The sequence below is a fragment of the Neofelis nebulosa genome, chromosome 3 (genome assembly GCF_028018385.1).
Source record: "Neofelis nebulosa isolate mNeoNeb1 chromosome 3, mNeoNeb1.pri, whole genome shotgun sequence".
Lineage (NCBI taxonomy): Eukaryota > Metazoa > Chordata > Mammalia > Carnivora > Felidae > Neofelis > Neofelis nebulosa.
The window spans coordinates 51039176-51060214 of NC_080784.1; the positions used below are offsets into that span (position 1 = coordinate 51039176).

Genomic DNA, 21039 nt, shown 5'->3' on the forward strand with positions numbered 1-21039 from the left:
GTTGGTTGGCTGTATGTCCGTCTGAGGAGTCTGAGAGGCCCAGACTCCAAACACACCATCAGCGCTGCCTCTCTTGGGAAGGAGAAGCAAAAAGCACATGGCTCTGCTTTATATAAAGCACGACAGGCAAGAACACGGAGCATAAACACTCCGATTGCACTGCATCTCCAGCAAGTGCATGAATGGATGAGTGGGGAGGGGAGAGGCAGGGTGCTCAGAACCTCCGGGTGCCTGTCAACATCACCACTGGGGCGGGTTGCTGGTGGAGACACAGAATCCACCCCCAGTTTCTGACTCAGAAGGAATTTGCATTTTTAACAAGTTCCAAGTAATGCAGATCTTGCTGTTTTGAGACCACTGGATTAAGACATGAGGAAAAGGGCAGAGCCTAGATGAACTCACTGATGTCATGTTTATCTCCAATTTAACACGAAACATGTCAAGGTGTAACTGTCAGGCGAAGAAACATATGGTGCACCCAGACAGGGCAATTGAGGAGACTCAAATGTCTAGAGTGTATACTGGATGATGGGAAATCAGTCAGGAGGGTAAGGAGCTCTGCTGGGGAACTGGAGAGCCCTGCTGAGCTCTCAGTAGGGAACCTTAGCCATTCAGACACTGCAGGAAGGGCTAGGTGATGCAATCCCCCAATTTCTCTGTCCTCCAGCCCTTCAAACCCCAGTCTGTCACCTGTGGGTCAAACCCAACTAGAAGCTGGAAAGTTAGGGAGTCTGTGCATGCAGCCATAAAGGTGAGCCTGGGAAGTACAAATTGAGAATATGTAGCCCAGAGTCACAAGTGATGTAGAGGAGCTTGGGCAAACGGCAGTGGAGCAATGGATTCTACTGGGACTTTTCTTGGGAGGCAGGGGACAAGGGAAAACGGGGCAAAAGAAGCCCTGTGCTCTACCACGAGGTAAGGAAAATGGCCATCCCCATACCAGCTTTACATGCTGCTGGGCTTGAGTGATGTAATCCAGCCCCTGGGTCTAGGGGCACACCACTCTCACCATCAGGGCCTTTTAGGGGTCTCCAGATCCTGCTCCCAGAGACGCCTATGGTCCCGGAAGCTAAAATTGCTTAAAGCAGCCCCAGTGCACAAGGATGGGAGTTTGCTCTCTGCTTCCCACGTAGGCCAGCTTTTAGCTATACATTTGGGCCATCACAGTACATGGAATCAAAGAACCGGGGAGTGTCCCATATTGTTCCCTGAAGTCAGAACCCATCCCATAAGCAGAAGAGGACTTATTTTTTCCTAAGTCATTTGTCAACTCCTCAACCAACTCAGGGATATAGCCAAGAACACGCTCCCCACTGTCAATACAAGCAGTATATAAAATGGTTCCTACCTGGATTACAATCTTAGTGCCGTTATTTCATAGTTTATGACCTGGGGTAAGTTATTTGACTTCTGTGCTTCCCTCTTCTCATCTGTAAAATGGGAATAGTAGTAGTAACTCTCTCATTGGATTATTTAGGTCAGCACTTGGTTATTCATGTATGCACTTGGCCTGGTCCCTGGTCCCTATCGTTATTATAAGCTAATGAATGAATGAATGAATGAATGTGTACGCTTTGCCCACATGCCACCATTTGTTTAACACCAAGAACAACAGTAATCTTATCCTTTGTAGGGGGAAGGGGTAGAGGGACAGGCACACATTAAATCAGACAATGTACCATTTTATTCCTTATAAAATATATTTCATATTGTTGCTGTAAAAACATTACATTTCACATTTTTTTAAAAAAATTTTTAACAGTAAAAATAATACTTGGAAGACAGCTGGGGGAAAAGGCGCCAATAAGACAAATTCACAGATGGGATTTATCTCCCTCTTCTCTCTCTCCTTTTTTCCTTTGTTTTTTTTTCTTTTCTTTTTTTTTTTTCTTTCTTTTTTTTTTTTCTTTTTGGCCCCTGGTAAAGTCAGAACCTGGGAGGTCCAGAAAGTAACAGGACAGATTTCTTCAAACAAATCAGAGTTTCCACATCCAAATTAATAATGTCCTCCAAGGAGTCAAGCTATAGGCTTAGAATCACAATGTGGCTATCACTCAAAACGCTCTCTGAAATTACAAACCTGCTTTCACAGCCAGCTTAAGAACCACATAAATCCAAGCTATTTTCCTCACTGGTCCATCCATGAGCTTTGCGCCTGTGATCTTACTTGACCACAGACATCATTCACCAGACTCTGCACTGAATGAGCATAGGTACAGATTTAGTATCATTAAGGCTATTTCAAGCAGGCACCACAGACCCCAAAGGTAAATTCCAAGAAATACTTTGAATAGGGTCAACATCCCTGGAATAAATGGGTTTCCCAACATCACTTCTTTCAAAAATCAGTCCTGTTAGTTTCAAATGCACTCCTGTGGCACCTGACCTATCAGATTCTGCTGCCCAGGTGGGCTGGGAAGCAGGGAGAGACACAAAGATGTAGAGAACAGGCAAAATTGCTGATCAGTTCACAAGCCACCCCCACCCTCTGAGAAGAACAAACGGGGCAACCCCAAGGACAGACCACATGTCAAGAACACAACAGCCACAAGATGGAGCGAGAGGGCAGAGGCTAGAGGAGGCCATCACCATGGAAAAGGAGAGAGGAGCACATACAGATAGGGGAAAGCTGCACCAAAATAAAACATTAAAAAAAAAAAAAGCCACCTCAGTTTTTAAACTGTTTCATCCATTTCTTGTTTCTCCTCTTCCTTTTCTGCCCTGTGTACCAAGGACATGAGAAGCCTACCTCACTTAGAGGAAGTCTTGCTGTCCAGTTATATCGACACGGTCCAAACTGAGGGGGAAAATGAAAACAGCTTTTCTGAAGACAAGACTCAACAAGAGCCTGATTAAGAGAGGGGAGGATGCTGCTGGGCAGAGTCCTCACGTCTCAGAAGCTCCCTCCCCTCACCAAGAAGATCTGAAGATGAACGAGGGAAGTGAGCAGTCAGGACAATCCACAACCTGCCATCAGCTTTTAATTCTCAGGGTGGCAGAAGAGACAGGAAGAAGGACACTGGGCCACCTCTTGCTGGCCTGGTTTCTAGCTTTAGGGACAGATTCCACATTTTTTTTTACTAAGTTATAAAAATATACCCCATTACCACCAAAGACACCTATGAATGAGTGTCTTTCCCTCCATCACCAAACCCGGGTCACTATCACCCTTCACAACACCATGCTTCTAAGGTTGGCAGGTTTTCTAATACTCTGTGTGTCACAGATTGACAAGCACCTGCACAAGTCCCACATGCAGTGGCCAAAGGATCCTCAGTAGGCCAGTATCTCCACCTGGGAGTAAGAGAGGATGGCCTGGTTACAGCCAGGGGACGGATACTGCTGCCCAGCCCCAGGATAGGTGGTCTGGTGGGATTCTCGAGCCCCCGACTTCAGGGATATAAGTGCAGTACTGGGACCCCAGACAGTTGGGCACCGAGTGGCCATGCTCATGCCGGCCTGACAAACTCCCAAACAAGTCAGGCTTAAAAGAAAGGGGAGCCCCAAAACAAAACATGCCCTCCCTTGAGGTCTCAGCTTGTCTTTCATCCAAGAAATGGATGAAACAGTTTAATTAAGCACTGATCGGCAGGGCCCCAAGCTCCCCGTCCACATCTCCCTCATCAACAAGAATAGTTTTGCATATTTACTTCCCAAGCAATGCAATCCAGGCTGCTCTCAGTTCTTCAGGCCTCCAGAAACGAGGGCTAAAGCACTAGGAGCTGCTAACCCAACCCCTCCTCCAGAGAGTTCTTCAGAGTTAACTTTCCCCCTCCCACCTGCAGGCAAGAAATGGTGCTCAGCAGATACCTCCCAGAAGGTCGCACCACATCAAATTGACCCTCCCATCTCAGGAACTGGACCAACACTGATAAAATTCCAGAGACCTCCTGCATTGATGGCAGAGTCCTGTCCTATCACATTCTCCCAGGCCCTCTGACCCAACCTAAAAATTGGGAACCTGCCAACTCATGCTCCAACATGGGGGCAAGCTGCCACTTACCTTTCTCTCTCCTTTTTTTATTTTTCTCTCCATCCCCCACGCCAGCCCCAACTGCAGCCTTCGGAGGGAATAGGAAAATCCCAGGTAAAGCCAGAGACAAAGAAGAACCTGCACAGGGGTGGGGGTGGGGTCTCTCACCCAAATGAAAGGGAACTTGAATCAGATAAAAGGCTTCTGAATACACTGGGAAAAGAAAACAAAGTGTTTTAAAGGTGTCACCTCCACAACTGGAGGGAGGAACATCAAGAGGGAGTTTATTCACTCAGGTAACAGCAGAGGGCTTTCACGAACACTAAAACCCTCCAATGTTTCCTCAAGGAACAGAGGAAAGAATGATCAAGGTAGTGTTTAACTGCCACATTTCAAAAAGTGAATTCGTATAGCCTTTTGGCTCAGCTATTTGGGGACAGTCTTTAAAAACCTATTAGTCTGGGCTTTAAGAAGAAGCCATACAATACTTGTTGGGATGCAACCCAACTTCAGAGAGAACCCAGATTCAAACAGTTGTCATCAAGAAAGGGTTTTCCTTTTACTTCCATAGAAGCTGCTCGGTGAGGACAGGCTCTCCCTTCTCCTGGATTCGGGTGGAGAAGAGGGGCTGGCTGCACCTTAAAAAGTGCACAGATACCCCCATTATCCCCCCACCAACCACAGCAGGTCCTGCTCTCGGAGTCATCAGCCAGAAACTTTTTTTTCTTTCTTTTTTTTTTTTTTTTTTTTTAAGAAAAGTAAATTCATCTTGCTCACAGTCCCTTCTGGAAGAGTTTGAGAAAGCAAAGAATTCACCAACTCAGCAGGAAAACAGAATGAGCTGTTCCTTCTTTTGATACATGCAAACTAATCCCCTAGACAGAGACGTGGGAAAGAGAGGGTAATTAATTCTTTGGTCTCTGGTTCACTGCAGAATACCCTTGGTCAGTTTCGGCTCTCTCCTATTTTAGGGGTACGGGGGGAGTATTTTCCTTTCTTCTTTTAAAAACTCATATGTTCCCAAAAGGGAGGGGGGAAATGTTTTACGTATTAAACCTTAGCCAATAGAACCCAAACTCCCAATGTCCACTCTTTATCGTTCAGGTTTCTGCAGAGGGCGTGGGACGCGTCTGTCTTTCGCGGTCTGGCTGCCGGTGGGGGCAGGGAGCAGGGAGGATGAGCCGGTGGCAGGGCGGGTTCAGTCCAGGAAGCGCTGGCAGGCCTTCTTCCAGCGGCAGGCCGTGCACCACTGGTCCCGGTGCTCGATGCCATACACTTTGCGGCACTTCTTAGCCTCCCCACGGGCTTTCCTGGCAAAAAAGAGTAAGGAGGATACAGACATGCAGTGGCGGCTGCAGACCTGGACAGTGGCCAGGCGAGAGGCTGAGCAAACCAGCAGAGGCTGGAAGGGCAAGAGCCAAGGGGCCAGAGGAGCAAAGGCCTCTGCCCCTGCATCTACCCTCTCCTGCATCCACCCCCACCCCCTCACCCCCAGCCACCCTGGGGGAACTAACCCAGGAGACTAGGGTTGGTGGACTCAGAACCCACACTTGTAGTGGGGACAGTGAGGACAGAAACCAGAAGGGAGGCCACGGAGCAAACTGTCTCACCTGGCGCTGCTCTGGGCCCGGGGTGGAGAAGTAACAATCAGGTGGGATTTCATTGCAGGTGGAGGCTGCTGGGGCTCGCTGAAGCTTAGTGACCTGCTCCGGACCTGGCCATGGGGAGAGAGAGAGGCCATAAGCACAGGCCAAGGGCATGAGGGCAGAAGCAAAAGGTGAGACAACCATCCCACCAGAAAGTCAGCCACACCCGCCAAGCCCCTCTTTGTGGCAGGAGGGCAGGAGGCCTTCCCTGGTAAGATATTCCAGGCACAGGTGAGCAGGCGCCAGGTAGGGAGGAAAGGCTGCAGAGTGAGGGACAGGCCTTTAAACCACATTTTCGAAAGAGTGAGTGCCCTGAACAGGGGAGGCTCTTGACCTGGCCTCCTGGTGGGCTGCTCCCTGCAGGTTTAGATGGAGTTACCACATGTGGAACGAGGGAGAGACTGCGCTACCTGAAAGCCACCTTCAGGCACCCAGGTTTGACAATGTGTGATGTCTTCCTGTAGGCGATATTTAAGACCACGACACTATGGGTGGTTCAAAAGGACATCTGATTTATTTTAGCTCAGAGGCAAGCCACCTAAGGCCACGGTCCTCCCAGTGCCCCCACTAGCACCCATCTTCTTTCATGCTCCTCCCCTCATCCTCCCCACCTCCTCCATATTCTCTGCCCTCCTCTCTCTCCACACTGAAACCTTAACGAGCACCCACCCACACTCAGAGCTCAATAGGTCACTGACTGCAGACCTGCCTGGTGACTTCCTAGGCAGTAAACTTGCTTTATCTGGCTTCTCCTCTGCAGACACACTCCTTGCACCTCCTAGGAGGGCTGTGACCCACTAGGGAGGGCAAGGCAAGGGGGAGAGTGTATGGAGGCCTTCAGGAAGCTTGGGCGCTGGAGGCAAGCGCGGGGAGATGGCCTCCAGCACTGGTAACACGCGGAGGCTTACCCCCAGGGGGGCCCACGGGCTCAGAGATAGGCACACTCACCGGAGAGAGGGAGGAGGCCGTGGAGGGGGCAGCAGCCCAGCTAATACTGGTGTAGATGTGTGGTGACACGGGAATCTGGAAAGATGGCAGAGCCTGCCAGAGATGAGAGCAGGTCAGCCTGGAGCCCAGTCAGGCAGCTAGCAAGTCCGCCCATGTTCCCTGCGACTTCACGGTCCGCCACAGAGCATGGGCCTCCAAGAGGAAAAGACGGGGGTGCACGCGAATACTCTGCTCCCGGCAGAGCGAGCCCAACTCTGATGCCCTCCTTAGTCCCTGGCTCCAGTTGTTTGCTGGATCCCTTCTCTGAGAGCTGGTCTTCAGGCCAGCCCCATGACTGAATCATCACAGTGGATTAGTTTCTCAGCTGGCTCACCTACCAAGAACATGCTACAGGCAGTTCCCCGAAGCAGTCCAAAACCCTTCTGAGCACAGGTGGTGTTGCTGCACCAAGTATATGATGTCCCCAGGCAACCACTGGGAAGCAGCAACACTCTTCTGGAAGCCCGGATGCAGCCGCCCTCTATAGGTCCCAACTTGCAGGGTCAGCCAGCTGCCCGAAGGGCCTCCTGAAGTTGGCCAAACATAAACTAACCAGGCAGCCACTCGTTCTAATGAGAAGGAGAGCTGGCTCATTTTGTGACGGCTGTCTGACTGAGAGCACTGCTTTTTAATTACTAACGTGTAAATCACCCTAGAGTCTGATAAAACCAAGCTGAAGGCATAAAAGGATTTTAAGAAAAAAAATGCCAGAAAGCAAACTGTGTGTTCAGAGTATCTATGTGGACCATCCTACATGTAACCCCCTCCATGACAACTTTCCCAGCTACGTGGGCATAACAGCGTGATTCTTCCTGTGCCCACAGCAATTTCTCATGCCTCTCGTAAGGTACTTTGACCACTCATTATACTCAATCAAACTTACATATTCATTTCTCTCTCCAGCTAAACCATGCATTTCACAAGGTTGGTTGGGGACTATGTCTTATTCTATTTAAAAAGTTTAGCCCAGGGGCGCCTGGGTGGCGCAGTCGGTTAAGCATCCGACTTCAGCCAGGTCACGATCTCGCGGTCCGTGAGTTCGAGCCCCGCGTCAGGCTCCGGGCTGATGGCTCGGAGCCTGGAGCCTGTTTCCGATTCTGTGTCTCCCTCTCTCTCTGCCCCTCCCCCGTTCATGCTCTGTCTCTCTCTGTCCCAAAAATAAATAAAAAACGTTGAAAAAAAATTAAAAAAAAAAAAAAGTTTAGCCCAATGTTTGACACACGGTAGGTATTCAAAACAAAGGGTGCTGGATTGTTAATGTAACACAATTTTAGAGAAGTTACAGATTTACTCTGGGCAACCCAACTGCACTATTCCATCCACTTTTATAAGCAGTGATGTAATGATTCCCCAGTCCAAATCCATCCACCTGGTTACTCAGGGATTCACCCAGATTCTAGTGACTACTCATGACAGCCACTGATGCAGAACTCTGGAATTCCCACATTTGTTGAGTGTGAAATCATTTTTCTTTCCCTCTTTATAGAAGCTAGAGATCAGCAATTTAGCCAAAGGGCTCAGCCTTCGGTCAGGGTGGTCAGTGGCCTGTGATCAGGCTGGCCAGTGACATGTCAGACACCAAATATCCTTTACGGCCACACGGCTAAGCTCCCAATGTGCCCCAGCCTCATACCTGGTATGCATGGTCGGCCTGAATGTGCCAGAAGGAGCCAGGAGCTGACTTGCTGAGAGCACCAGAGGGCAGATAAGACTCCAGGCCAGGGTGTTCTGGGCCTGAGGACTGAGTTTTGGGAGGAGGTGGTGGGAGGAGAGCAAGGGGCGGGCTGGTCATGCTGGGGGTTGGGGCTGGGTCAGCTGTGGGGGCACCAGCGGCAGCTTCCTCCTTCATCTGCACCTCTGTGTAGTAGAAATCCTCCTCCCGCTTGAACTGGTCGGAGTCCACAGTGTCTCTGTGAGGGAAGGAGATGCAGTGAGGGTCAGGAACAAGTTGCCTCAGGAAACACATGGCAGAAGAGGGAAGAGCACTTGCCCAGGCCCACCCAATAAGTCAGGGAAGGAGCCCGCGAGAACATCCAGAAGGCCCTGTCCTGGGACGCCAGAAGGCGTCATAGAGGATTACGTGCTTGAACACGGTTTTTCCTGGCACCTCAGGCTCCTCCTCTCACAGAACGTGTCTCTCTTCCTGCAACAGCCATCTGGCTCTGCCCCGGGTCCCCTCCAGGCCCCACCTACCTGTGGTCACACTCTCTCCTCAAGGGAGAGGGCTGGGGGGTCATCTTCCACCTCCCTGAGCAGCTCTGGCTCCAGGGAGTCAGAGCTAATGGAGCCCAGCTCCCTGAGGGGAAGCAGGTGCAGAAGCCGCAATGAGGTGTCGTCAAATTACCCAATTTCTACCCAGAATTCACACATCTTGCTCCCTACAGTGAGGCAGGAAGACACGTCCACAGGATGGGTGGCGCTCCTTCCCCATGAATGGCATCATCATTCACCATGAGAAGAGGGTCTTCCCTTCCAAGCACAGATCTCTTTCCAACAGGTTATTTTGCCAGGCACAGGGGTCGGGGATAGGCACCAGGTGGTATTCTCAGCAAATCGTTTTCTCAGAACCATTCTTGGCTGTGGGTGGCAGGCTGGAGGAACACCCGAGTGGGTCTCTAGGCAAAGATGCCCCGGGCTTGATACCTACCCCAGGTGGAGGGCTTTGACATGTCGTTTGATGCCCACAATTGAGCGCAAAACTTTGCCACAGTTTGGCCACAGGCACTTGTACATCACCTTCACAGAGTTCTAGGAGAAAGGAAGATGGGAGCATTGGGATGTGCCCCTCCCCTCCCCACTCCTCACCCTCATCCAGTGGAGACTTGAGCTGCCTTCAAACACAAGCCAACAAAAGGCTCTAGGGAAGGGATTTGGGACCAGAGAAACTGACAGGCAGGGGCAGAGAGCCTGGTCCCAGGATTCGGTCCCACTGCCAACACCAGTGCTTCGTGCTGTGGGTAAGACCCTGCCAGAGGCCCTTACACACAGGTCCTATGTGAGAGCAGCGAAGAGGGCAGGGATCAGGGCAGAGGTGAAAAGGAACAAGCATAAAAGAGGAGGAGTGGGCTCCTGGGGATATCATGACAGAACAGAGGAACAAAGGAAAACTGAAATGGGATGGAGCCTGAGAACACCCAGGACCTGGGGGGCCCCCCATACCCTCCAAAGCCAGCCCCAAGCTGACGTCAGCCCCACACCACATCACATACCTTTCTTTTGCGTGGAGCTGGTTCATCCAACAGGAAAGCATCCGGATCGGTCTCAAATCCGTTATCAGTTTGGGGAGAACCAAAGGCATCCCCCAAATACTTGGGGCTGGCCTGGGGGTGGGGAGGCGAGGGCGTAGAAATGCCACTGCTCGCGCTCCAGTGCCCGCTGGTGGTGCTGCTGCCACTGTCCGACACATCACCGCTTTCCTTCCAAGGATCACAGGCCGCGCGGGAAACTGACCAGAGAGAAGACAGAGGGTGCTCACACGCTATCCCCAGGCAGGGGACACCTCTGGCACACCTCTGTCTACACCAGATCCAGACCAACAGCCCCAGTCAGAGACCATGAAATTCTAGTTTGCAGTCTGGGTTCCTGAATCCAATTCCTGGCTCTGGCTCTGACTGGCTTTGCCACTCCATGGGGTGGGGGGGGGGGGGGGGGGGGGGGGGGGGACGGACCCTAAAACCTTTCACTTCTTTTTTTAAATTTTTTTTTTTTTCAACGTTTTTTATTTTATTTTTGGGACAGAGAGACAGAGCATGAACGGGGGAGGGGCAGAGAGAGAGGGAGACACAGAATCGGAAACAGGCTCCAGGCTCCGAGCCATCAGCCCAGAGCCTGACGCGGGGCTCGAACTCACGGACCGCGAGATCGTGACCTGGCTGAAGTCGGACGCTTAACCGACTGCGCCACCCAGGCGCCCCTAAAACCTTTCACTTCTAAGCTCCAGTAAAGGATCCCTACTCTGCACTACTGGCCATTTCCTACCACAGCCACGTGGGTAATCATTAACCGCCATACACACAATGCAACTTCATTTTATGTGTTGTTAATAGAAAGATAACCTAATTAAAATGTATTTCTCACTTTATATGTTAAAAAGAAAAGCAGGGATGAGAGTGGGGTGTGGGGAGGGAGAGCCCCTCCTCCTGCATCTAGGCCTGAAAGGGTTGATGAGAACTTGCACCACAAGCCTGCTGGATCTCATGTGGGATCCTTCCTCCAGCAGCAGAGTCAGATGGCAAGGCCAACTTAAGGGCTTCTGGGCCAGGCTTTCTTGAAAAATGCCTTTCAAGAATTTAAACACAGGGAAGGCCCTCAAAACCTGCACGTGAAAAAACAGTTGCACCAGCTCTTATGGCTACAAGAGGTGTGACATTTACTAGACTAGCTACAGCCTGGGTAACTCCTGCTTTTATCCACAAGCAACACATCTAGAGAAGGAAAGACGAACTTCTGAGAGTTCGTTATCTTTCTATTAATAATACATAAAACAAAGTTGCAGTGTGTGTCTGTCGGTTAATGATTACCCACGTGGCTGTGGTAAGAAATGGCCAGTAGTGCAGAGCAGGGATCCTTTTACCAGAGCTCAGAAATGAGAGGTTTTAGGGTTCCCCCCGCCCCACCATGGAGTGGCAAAGCCAGTTCAAACTAATCATGAGTTGACGGGGAGGCCCTTCCATCCAACACAGCCCCGAACCCACTGCCCTGCTCCCAGTGGTGCGTCTAGACAGGAAGAAGACCACAGGGAGACAGGTGCAATTTTCAGTTTATAACTGCCTGTCTTGGGCGCCTGAGTGGTTCAGTTGGTTAAGCACAAGACTTCGGCTCAGGTCATGATCTCATGGTTTCTAAGTTCAAGCCCTGCATGGGGGTCGCTGCTGTCAGAGCAGAGCCCACTTGGGATCCTCTGTCCCCCTCTCTCTCTGCCCCAAAAATAAATAAACATTTAAAACAAACAAACAAACAAACAAACAACTGCCTGTTGCTGCTTTAGATCCAACCTAGACTCTCCATGACTAGGCCATAAATCCAGATTAATTTATAGTACAGGAGAATGTGAAATTTTGAGATACAGAAATAGCAAGAGAAGGGGGGGGTGGGGAACTGTGACATGTGTCATATGATGGCCATGTCCCCTAAAGCCCCACCTGCTGGCATGGGTAGCCATTCCAAACAGCTGCCCTACCCTGGATTCTAAGGTCAACTACTACATCCCTTATGGTCAGGATAAAAACTCTAATGCTTTTCTCTCATCTTGCTCGATTCCCAAGCTCGATTAGCCTACTTCTAGGCTAATCTAGACATTTGAAATTCCCAGCATTCCGTGTTTCCAAGGCAGGCTCTCCTCCAAATGAAGAGAATGGGATGGAAGAACTCTTCCCTCCCTAAGTATCACTGTCAAGTCTCAAAGCTATGACTTCTTGAAAACCCAGTTTGAAGCGACCCATGTCTTGAAAACATGCACATGTAGGGCTTAAAACAGGATAACCCTTCAGGGAAGAACTCAGAAGCCACCAATGGGCCAACAGGTCCAAGGCCCACACATGTATATCAGGGAGAGACAGGCCAGGGAATAGAGTGCTGCATCTAGTGTGACCAGGCCTCTGGAGAAAAAGGGCAGGTCAAATGGCAGGTTCACCCTATAGTACAGCAGCCTTCCACACAGGAACTGCCCAAATGGCTCAAACACTGGAACTGGCAAATTGACATACAATGGGAGAAAAACAGAAAACAAAAGAAAAATGTAGTATCATACATTAATCTCTATGTTATAAGATAAACATAAATGACTCTACCTTAGATCATAAGATCTTCTAGGGCAAGGGTAACAGATTTTCTATACCATGAAAACAAAGCGCTCCTCTGCAAATGCACAGCTATGAGAGTTTACAGTGAATTTCTCAGAAATGTGTAGAATTCCCTCTGTTCCACACACACACACACACACACACACACACACAGCCATCCCAACAGTACAGAGAACAAAGAGAATATGTGGTTTCTGTGCAAATAGTACCCATGATTATTACAGCAAGGCATAGACCTCACCTGGCAAAATACTTCAATATAATTAGCTGCCAAGGAACCTTATTTTTCCACTGACTTCAACCATAAGATCAGAAATATACTGTAATGGAAAAAAAATCTTTAATAGACCATTAAAAATGTCTGTCAAACTGGGACTTAAGATATCAGGATCACGGCATATTATCAGTTAGATGTGTCCTAATGTTGGTGCTGGGATGTGTGTGTGTGAACGTGTACTTATGTATGATACACACACAAGACGCACACGACCTGATGGGAATTGGAGTCAATGATTTTCTTTGCCTTTATGACACTTTCCTGATCTTCCTCCTGGATGTCCGAAACTTGTGGAATTTCCTAAAAAACTTAAAGTTGGCTCCTTTCCTCCCCATTTTGCCTGTGCAGCTCCCAGGCACTAACAGAGCAGGTGTGCAATGCTCAGCTTCACACATAGGTGCCGTCTGGCAGGCTCTGGGTGAAGGAAGTAAGCCTGCTTTACCACACCTTTCAATTTACCTTCTATCTAGGGAAATTCCTTATGAGGGATACTTGCAAAGGCCACTTTCCTCCTGACAAGTGTTCACAGCTAACTCATATTTTCCTGTAAGCTTTTAAGTAGCCTACAATTCAGTTAGATGTCACCAATGAAGAAAAGTTATTCCCTGGGAGTAAGTTAGGCCAGCCCTATAATGAAGTTCAAAAACAACTTCAGGTTCACTATCAGTCTGGTCAAACTACTAACATAAGGCAACCCTTCTTCCTCCCATATTACTGATCATATATATTTTAGGGGTCGCACCAGAAGGATTTTCTTTTAATTCAGGAATTTGCTGTGAAGTCATACTATTGCTCTGTGTTAAGCAATTGGATTTGTTAGACTTCAGCTCATTTATTCCAGGTCCTTGGCCTGTAGGCCCGCACTAATTTACAAGGCTGAATTAGGCACTTGGAATGGGGGCATGAATCTTCTGAGGCCACTAGGGGACCATTTAGTAAGTTTCTCTGTGAACTAAATATTCCTCTACTGGCCTTGTTCAGGCCCCCACCAAAGTGCCTCACTCACTTACTCCCATAGAAGAACTTACTCGAGTGGCCAGTGTGGCTCAGCCTCATGCTCAATCATCTTCACAATGCACCAGGAAACTCCTCCCCAGCTGAGGAAACTGAAGAAAAAGAATGGAAGCATCTAACTCAATGCCACTCAGCCAGTCTGAGATGCAAGTGAGAAGAGACTCCGGAAATCCTACTGCCAGGCAATTGACTGGTCTAAGCAGAGGCAGTTAGTGGCGGGCCTGTGCCACACCCAGTACCCACCAGGGACCCCTTCCTCACCAGAGAAGTTGGCCTCAGCCCCAGGAGGGCTCTGCACGACTGGACTGCAGGACAGGGACGTCAGCACCATGGCCGCCATCATCTCATCCATTTCCACTGCATCCGACTTCCTAGATTGAAGTGGGTAAATGCCAAAGGTTACTTCCTGACACAGCGGGTAGCATGATCGTCTTGCACTTCTGGACTGTCCCTTCTATACCCCCACTCCACTCAGCCAGTGTGCGTGCTAATTAAAGCATGAAGGTCTCTCTCCTCATTCTTCATGAAAAATACCCATTCTGAATTGCATTTCTAGTATCAGTCAACTCCAATGCAAACAGGTCGGTCCCCATGCCATTGCTGACACCTGGAGGCAGCGCCACTGTCCCCGAAATTCACTTTGTAACTCTAACTGTGGCTTAAAATTGAGAATTTTACTTGGGGGAAAGGAAGAAGAGCAAAAGCAATAAAATCAACCACAGGGATAAAAGACGCCTGCTGGAATTCAAAGGCACTAAAATTACCCTCCTTTCCTCATCTTCTATTGAAATTTAAGAAAGGTGCAATTACACTAACCAGTTCTTTTCCCTTCCCCTTAAGAAAAATGATGAGGTGTTCTGATAGCTCCTGAACGTAGTACACAAGCCAATGAGCAAGTAAACCAGAAACACTAAATCTCCTGGTGTAAATCTCAATGCTTAGAAACCAGAGGTCTATAAAATTTTACATGTAATTTTTTTAAATCCATATGTTAAAAAATCCATATGGACTTTTAAAAATCCATATAAACATCATGTGGAAGTAAACTTAGAGCGGTCTATAAGTTATGGCCAATGTATGAAAAGTTATTCTGAAGTAAATTTCTAGGTGGCTCATCTATTTCAAAGGACTATATTAATTCTTTCTCTACAGTTCAGATCCACTTCAATCTGGGACCATGTTTGAGGCAGCTAAACCAAGACTAGTAATATAGTAAACATATTAGCATCCCCTTTTTGTGTGTCATCTTTGAATTTTTATTTCCATAGAATAACAAAACAATTTCTTTGCCAGCGTTCTACTGAATTCACAAGCAAATACTATTGCTCTGGTCTGGTCTGAAGACACTGGATATGCTGTCAACAAGGGTAGTACCCACAGACAGACACAGAAATAATGGAATGGGGCTTGACTACTTGTACACCCTGAACATATGGCAATCCCCACTGGCCAATTTTCCTTCTTAGTCTTACAAGACCAATGGAATATATAATATAGAAATTAGGAGATGAGAATATATATATATATATATATATATATACTCATTCATAATTCATATATATATTCATATAATATATATATATATATATATTCATTCATTCTTGGGGGAAAATTGTATCATAAAATTCTAAAGCAAAATAGGCATTCTTCACTCATCAGCGGTTTTGAAGATCTAAGCCAGGGGTCAGCAATCTATGGGACAAACGTGCTCTGCTGCTTATTTTTATACAGCTCATAAGCTAAGAGTGGCACAATTGTTCTATGGTTCTAAAAATAATTCTCTCTTGATATGTGACACAAGAAAATTAGATAAAATTTTAATCTGAGTGTCCATAGGTAACATTTTATTGGAGCACGGCCATGCCCTTTGTGTACTGTCTGTGGCTGTTTTCACACTGCCACAGCAGAGCTAAGTAGTTGGGACAAAGACTGGTTGGGCCACACACTACATGATTCACTATCTGGCCCACTCAGAACAAGTTGGCCAACTCCTGATCTAAGCCATTTTTCCCATCTTTCATCATGAAAAACTACTAATTTTAATTTAAGAATGAAGGGGCAAAAATAGCCCTTAGCCATGCCAAAGATATACCACTCATAATAGAGTTACAGGGAAGAAAAGACGCCATTCTGGGTTTGTTTGTTTGTTTGTTTGTTTGGAAGGATGCCCCCTCTCTGTACCCCATTTGTCCAGTATCTTGACAACTAGACAGCTAGGACTTTCACATTCCTTTCCCATCACAAGACGTCCCACAACCCCGTACCTCACCACCCACATGACTTCCAGAGCCCAGAGCCCAAGCGCTCCCACACAAACCTCTTTGGGACATCAATGTTCCTGGAGACAGGCCTATAGGCTGGTGCCTGGGGAATGGGGCCCTGCAGCTCAGCCAGCCACACCTCCTCCGCTTTACAGCAGATTTGTAACTTCTGATCCAAAAGCCAGACAGTCACCTTGTCCTCTGCCCAACTATGTTGCTCCACTAGTCCTGTGCACTCTTGACCCCCATACCACACATAAACCTGAGGGGGGAAAAAAAGAGCAACCAGTGGTCAGTACTTGGTAGTTCTTATGCCATATGCCCCCAGTTGTGAGAGCCAGGATCCACCTGCCACAAACTACTTCCATGACTCATTTTTTAAATTTTTTTAACTTTTTAAATTCATTTTTGAGACAGAGACAGATAGAGCACAAGTAGTGGAGGGGCAGAAAGAGAGGGAGATACAGAATCCGAAGCAGGTTCTAGACTCTGAGCTGTCAGCACAGAGACGGACATGGGACTCAAACCCATGAACCATGATATCATGACCTGAGCTGAAGTTGGATGCTTAACCAACTGAGCCACCCAAGTGCCCCTATCTCTGACTCATTTTTAATTCAAGTAGATGTTCCCAGCTCAAGTACCTGCTCCCACCTGGGCACCCAAATTAGCCACAGCGGATCAGTTCTTCCCAAAACAGATCCGTATAAACTCTCTAGATGGAGAGAGCAAACATGCCATTTTCTGGAATTATTTTCTGATCATGGAATCCATGTACAATTACAGTTAGCTTGTTATCATCTTGAAATAAACTGTGATAACCATAAGATGTTTTCTGTTAGCTTTCTGTTAGGAAAGAAAAAAACCTCTAGTAGATACACAAAAGATAAGAGAAAGGAATCGAACTATATGACTACAAAAAAATCAACAATTCACAAAAAAAAGACAGCAAGAGGAAGAAAGGAACTATAAAACAGTCAGAAAACAATTAACAAAATAGAAGTCCTTACCTATCAATAATTACTTTAAATGTAAATGGATTAAATTCTCTAACCAAATGAATTTGGAATCTGTATCCAACCTCCTGATGTCTTACTCCGTCTTGCCTTTGAAGTCCTTTATATCTGCTGCCTATATATTTCCAACTATTACCTTGAATTGATCACACTCTGAATTTTTCCCTTCAGAGAATTCTAAGTCTACCTAAGGACTAGATAGAGGGGTGGAGAGGTAGGCTGACTTCTCTCAAGGGATGCCTAGCAGTTGGCAAGTCAACTTATATCATGGGAAGAGAGGCCTGGACAACAGAAGCCTCAGCAAGGAGGTAGAAGGTAGAGTCTCTATTTATGGGCCCTTGAGAAGGCAATGCATTTGGACCTGGTGATAATATCAGGTACAGGTGATGACTGAGCCCTGCCACAAGGGGAGGGAACACTAGAAAAGGAAATCCAAATGTCATCCTGACTTAACAAACACCTTTGCCTCTTGAAAATGTCTAAAGGTGATTCAAAGATGAAATATTATCTGTCTCTCATGAGCCTGAGATTCTTGTTTTATCAAGCTGGAAACTGAGGCAGAGGCAGACGAGAAACTGAGCTCTTACCATGCTTTGAGCTGAGGTTTTGAGTAGGCCTAAGTCCAGAATAACAGACACCAGACAGCACTGTCATGGAGGAGCCCTGGGTCTGCTAACGATGGCTCATTCTCTAGAGAAGCCTGCTGCCCAAGGGCTCACAGGGATACAAGTAAAAGGTCTGTGTACAAACTGGTGCCCAGAGAGTTTGTGGCCTGTCGCTCAGGGCACTGCTGGCCTGCCAGCCCCAAGCCTGGGGAGATCAGACACCTGGCCACACATGAATCAACCTACCTTCTGCCCAGGTTGAAAGGCCACCTGCTGGAGGCCCGAGGGGCCAGGAGCCTTGAGGATCTCCTTGGGCTGCTCCCGGCAGGAAGTGTCCTTAGAGGCGAGGAAGTGCTGGGTAGCCGCCCCTTCCAGCAGCTCAGTCTGAGGCTCCGAGGATGGGGCTGCCCCAGGGGGCCCCAACACCCGGGCTCCCAGGAGGGACCGCTTACCAAGGCGCCGGGACAGCACGCTGGCCATGCTGCTGCCTTTCCTGGGGAGGCAAAGGGGACAGGGAGTCCTTTATCCACTATCTGGAGTAATCAGGAAGATTTTTAGTACAACGCCCTACATGCAGCAGGAGTCCAGAAGTATCCATTAAAGTAGAAGAAACATTGTAAAGTAACTTCTACAATTTTTGTTTTTACAAAAGTAATAGCCAGTCTAGTAGGACATTTAGAAAATATTGATAAGCACAAAGAAAAACAAACCAGGCAAAATGCTGCCTCCCAGAGATGATACCCAATTTTCCTATGTAACATTCCATGCTTTCTTCTACATACATATTTACATACTTCTGTTTCTACAAATATGGGATCATGAATTCTCACTTAATAGTTTGTGTAGGTTCTACTGTATCATTAAATGCTATTCTATAAAAAATGCTTTTAGAACCCACAAAGTATTTTCTTAGGCAGATGCATCATTGCTAACTTAACACATCCTTTATTATCGTACCTGAGGGCTGTATCCTGCATTGTGCTGTTTAACCTGCTCTGCCTGCAAGGAGCGTCCTCCAAGCTCAACCTCAGCACACACATACCAAGGACGCTTCCTTAGGTCAGGTCCTTATGTAGGACATCGCTAAGTCAAAGCATGAGGACATTTGTCAGAGACTCGTAGATTCTCAAGCTTAGTTGGCTTCAAAGTTGCAAAGAGCCACAGAAATGAGAAGCTAACTCTCCTTTCCTTACTTTACACTTGAGAAACTAACGCTGAGAGCTTGACTTCACAGCAGTAAAAGTGGTCGGCGTGTTCATCCCATGATAAACAGGAGCCACTGTGAAAAATGGGGAGTGTCCTTTCAGCATACTCTGAGGCATCCATGTACCCCCATTTATCATACTGCAGAAAGCAGGGAACTGGGTAGCACTGTCTTCCACATTCTAGAGAGGGAAAAGCTAGGGAGGAGACTGAAGCTAGAAACTTTGGTCTGATGTTTCACTAGTCAAAATCCTCCTGTGAGAGAGGAGGGGTTCTAACCACTGTGGCCCTCGGTGAACTCCAGGGCTGGGTGGGACCCTCAGGAGTTCTCTGGGCCCCTCCCTGACTTTCATGCACCTACACCATTCCAGAAAACAAGAACTTCATCTTCCAGATCCCTCAGTGATCTGAATCAGTCAACAAGCTTACCCTTGGGAAACCCCTCCCCTGCCCTGCAGCCTTCCTTCCCACTAAGTGAGATGCAGGGAAAACACAGATCTGCCCTCAGACCACATGGTCAGTGCCTATTCACAGCCTATTTCCTCATCTGTAAATCACAACACTAATACTCCCTTCACCAATATGTTGGGGGAGCAAATGAGAACATTCTGTAGAAGCTCTTCACAACCTGTGAAGTATGATAGAAATACAAAGTAGCACTGTCAGAAGCCTCCTTCTTGGTTCCCCCAGCCTACTTAGGTGCCCTTCTCACCAACTCCTGATAACTGACTTCCACTGGTCACCTAACAACAGGACAGGCCTTTGCAGTCCCTTCACCACCACAGACCTGAACCCTTTGCTCCTACACAGGGTTTCAGGGGCAGGTGCCTACCAGGGGGCCTACCTCTCAGGCCTGGGTCTCCTGGCAGAAGAAGAGTTAGACCCACCCCTTTTCAAACTCAGGCTGCCCTCCTTCTGCACAGCACTCATAGTTCTTTGGCTGTCCTGTGGTTCATTTCCTTTGGGTTCGCTAGCACATTCCTAATCTCTGCCGTTCCAGGTCCTCTGTACCCTCCTAGTCATTTATTCGTTAATAATTAGTTGAGGAATTGCTATGTGCAAAACACATTCCCCAGTGCTGTAGGAGGTATAAAATACAAGGATGTTCATAGACCTCTATACCAATGATAATTCATTCCCCACCAGGCTAACTCTACTGCAGTCTCTTAAGTTTGGCATTTCAAGAGACTATTCCAGCCACATTTCTCCTCCCTTCCACTCCCCCTCCCCTGGCCACACTCACACCAGAAGAAAACCATCATCACAGCTATGAATTCAAACTTATTTTGAACAGTTCCATAAACTTTCCCTACTTTGTCCCAAAGTGTCTCAGGGCTTTGTTTGGGTCCCATGCTATCTCCACATCTCCTAATCCTGGCCTCTTTCCAACCATATTCCAGCAAATTATGCTAAGCAAACATCTCTACAGTAACACAAATGGGAAAAATAAGTTTAAAAGATAACGATAAAGTTGCAGACACCGAGAAAAAGTAACTGGCTCATTTTTACAAGTATTTTACTCCAAGCTTCAGATAGCATGGTATCGGAATCAGATGGAACCAGATAGCATGGAATCTCTACCATGATTTCCCTAGAAAGCAAAGAACAGATAAGAAAAGGTCAGAGTCACAGCATCCTATAGAGTTCCTGTTTAGCTGTCTGGTGACTTCACAGTGTTACTGAATAACACTATTGGGAAGCTTTACTAGAACACTAAAAAGGAAGAAAAATGTAAGGAGTAAATTATTTACCACTACAAAAAAAAAAAAAGTATATCCAAGCTAAGTCAGTTCTAGGAACTCAGTCATCTACCCTCATCCTTGAAGCCTCCAGCCAGAAACAAGAACCTCTGACTTTTTAATTTCAATGGGTTCCTAAGAGCTAGAGGCAAAGCCGCAGTGCCACTTGGAGACATCAGATGGCAGCACCCATCCAGGGAAAAAAAAAAAAAAAAAAAGGAAAAAAACCAACCTTTTCTTGACCAAAAAACACAGTGGCCACCCCCACTTTTCCACAGCAGGAAGTTTGAGGTTTCTAGCACTGAAAATGAAGAAAGGATAATATTTCCAAAATTCCTGGGCTTCCAGTCTTCAGATGGGGCCTGAAATATTTGGCTAACAGACTCTGACGATGTTTTTGTAAGCCTTTTTCTTTTTTAATTTAAAGGATACTTTTTACTTGGTTTGTGACTCCCAAGCCCTCCAAAGCCTGCTGGATTTGTGTCAAGTTGGTGAACCTGTCCACTTCCAGCCTGTC

General features: G+C 47.4%; 1 protein-coding gene across 2 annotated transcripts in view; it reads right to left on the minus strand.

The window, feature by feature from the left end:
• Positions 1–1666: 1666 nt before the first annotated feature.
• Positions 1667–21039, minus strand: part of ZNF395 (zinc finger protein 395) — a 44843-nt gene continuing 25470 nt past the window's right edge. For both annotated transcript variants that reach the window (XM_058720773.1, XM_058720772.1), the window contains exons 2-10: positions 17827–18073; positions 16016–16221; positions 13960–14069; positions 9816–10051; positions 9254–9354; positions 8240–8516; positions 6568–6660; positions 5584–5687; positions 1667–5283 (exon numbers count right to left, since the gene is read on the minus strand). In XM_058720773.1, the coding sequence (XP_058576756.1) occupies positions 5172–5283; positions 5584–5687; positions 6568–6660; positions 8240–8516; positions 9254–9354; positions 9816–10051; positions 13960–14069; positions 16016–16221; positions 17827–18060 (1473 nt within the window). In that variant the 5' untranslated portion in view covers positions 18061–18073 and the 3' untranslated portion in view covers positions 1667–5171. The remainder of the gene's footprint in view (positions 5284–5583; positions 5688–6567; positions 6661–8239; positions 8517–9253; positions 9355–9815; positions 10052–13959; positions 14070–16015; positions 16222–17826; positions 18074–21039) is intronic.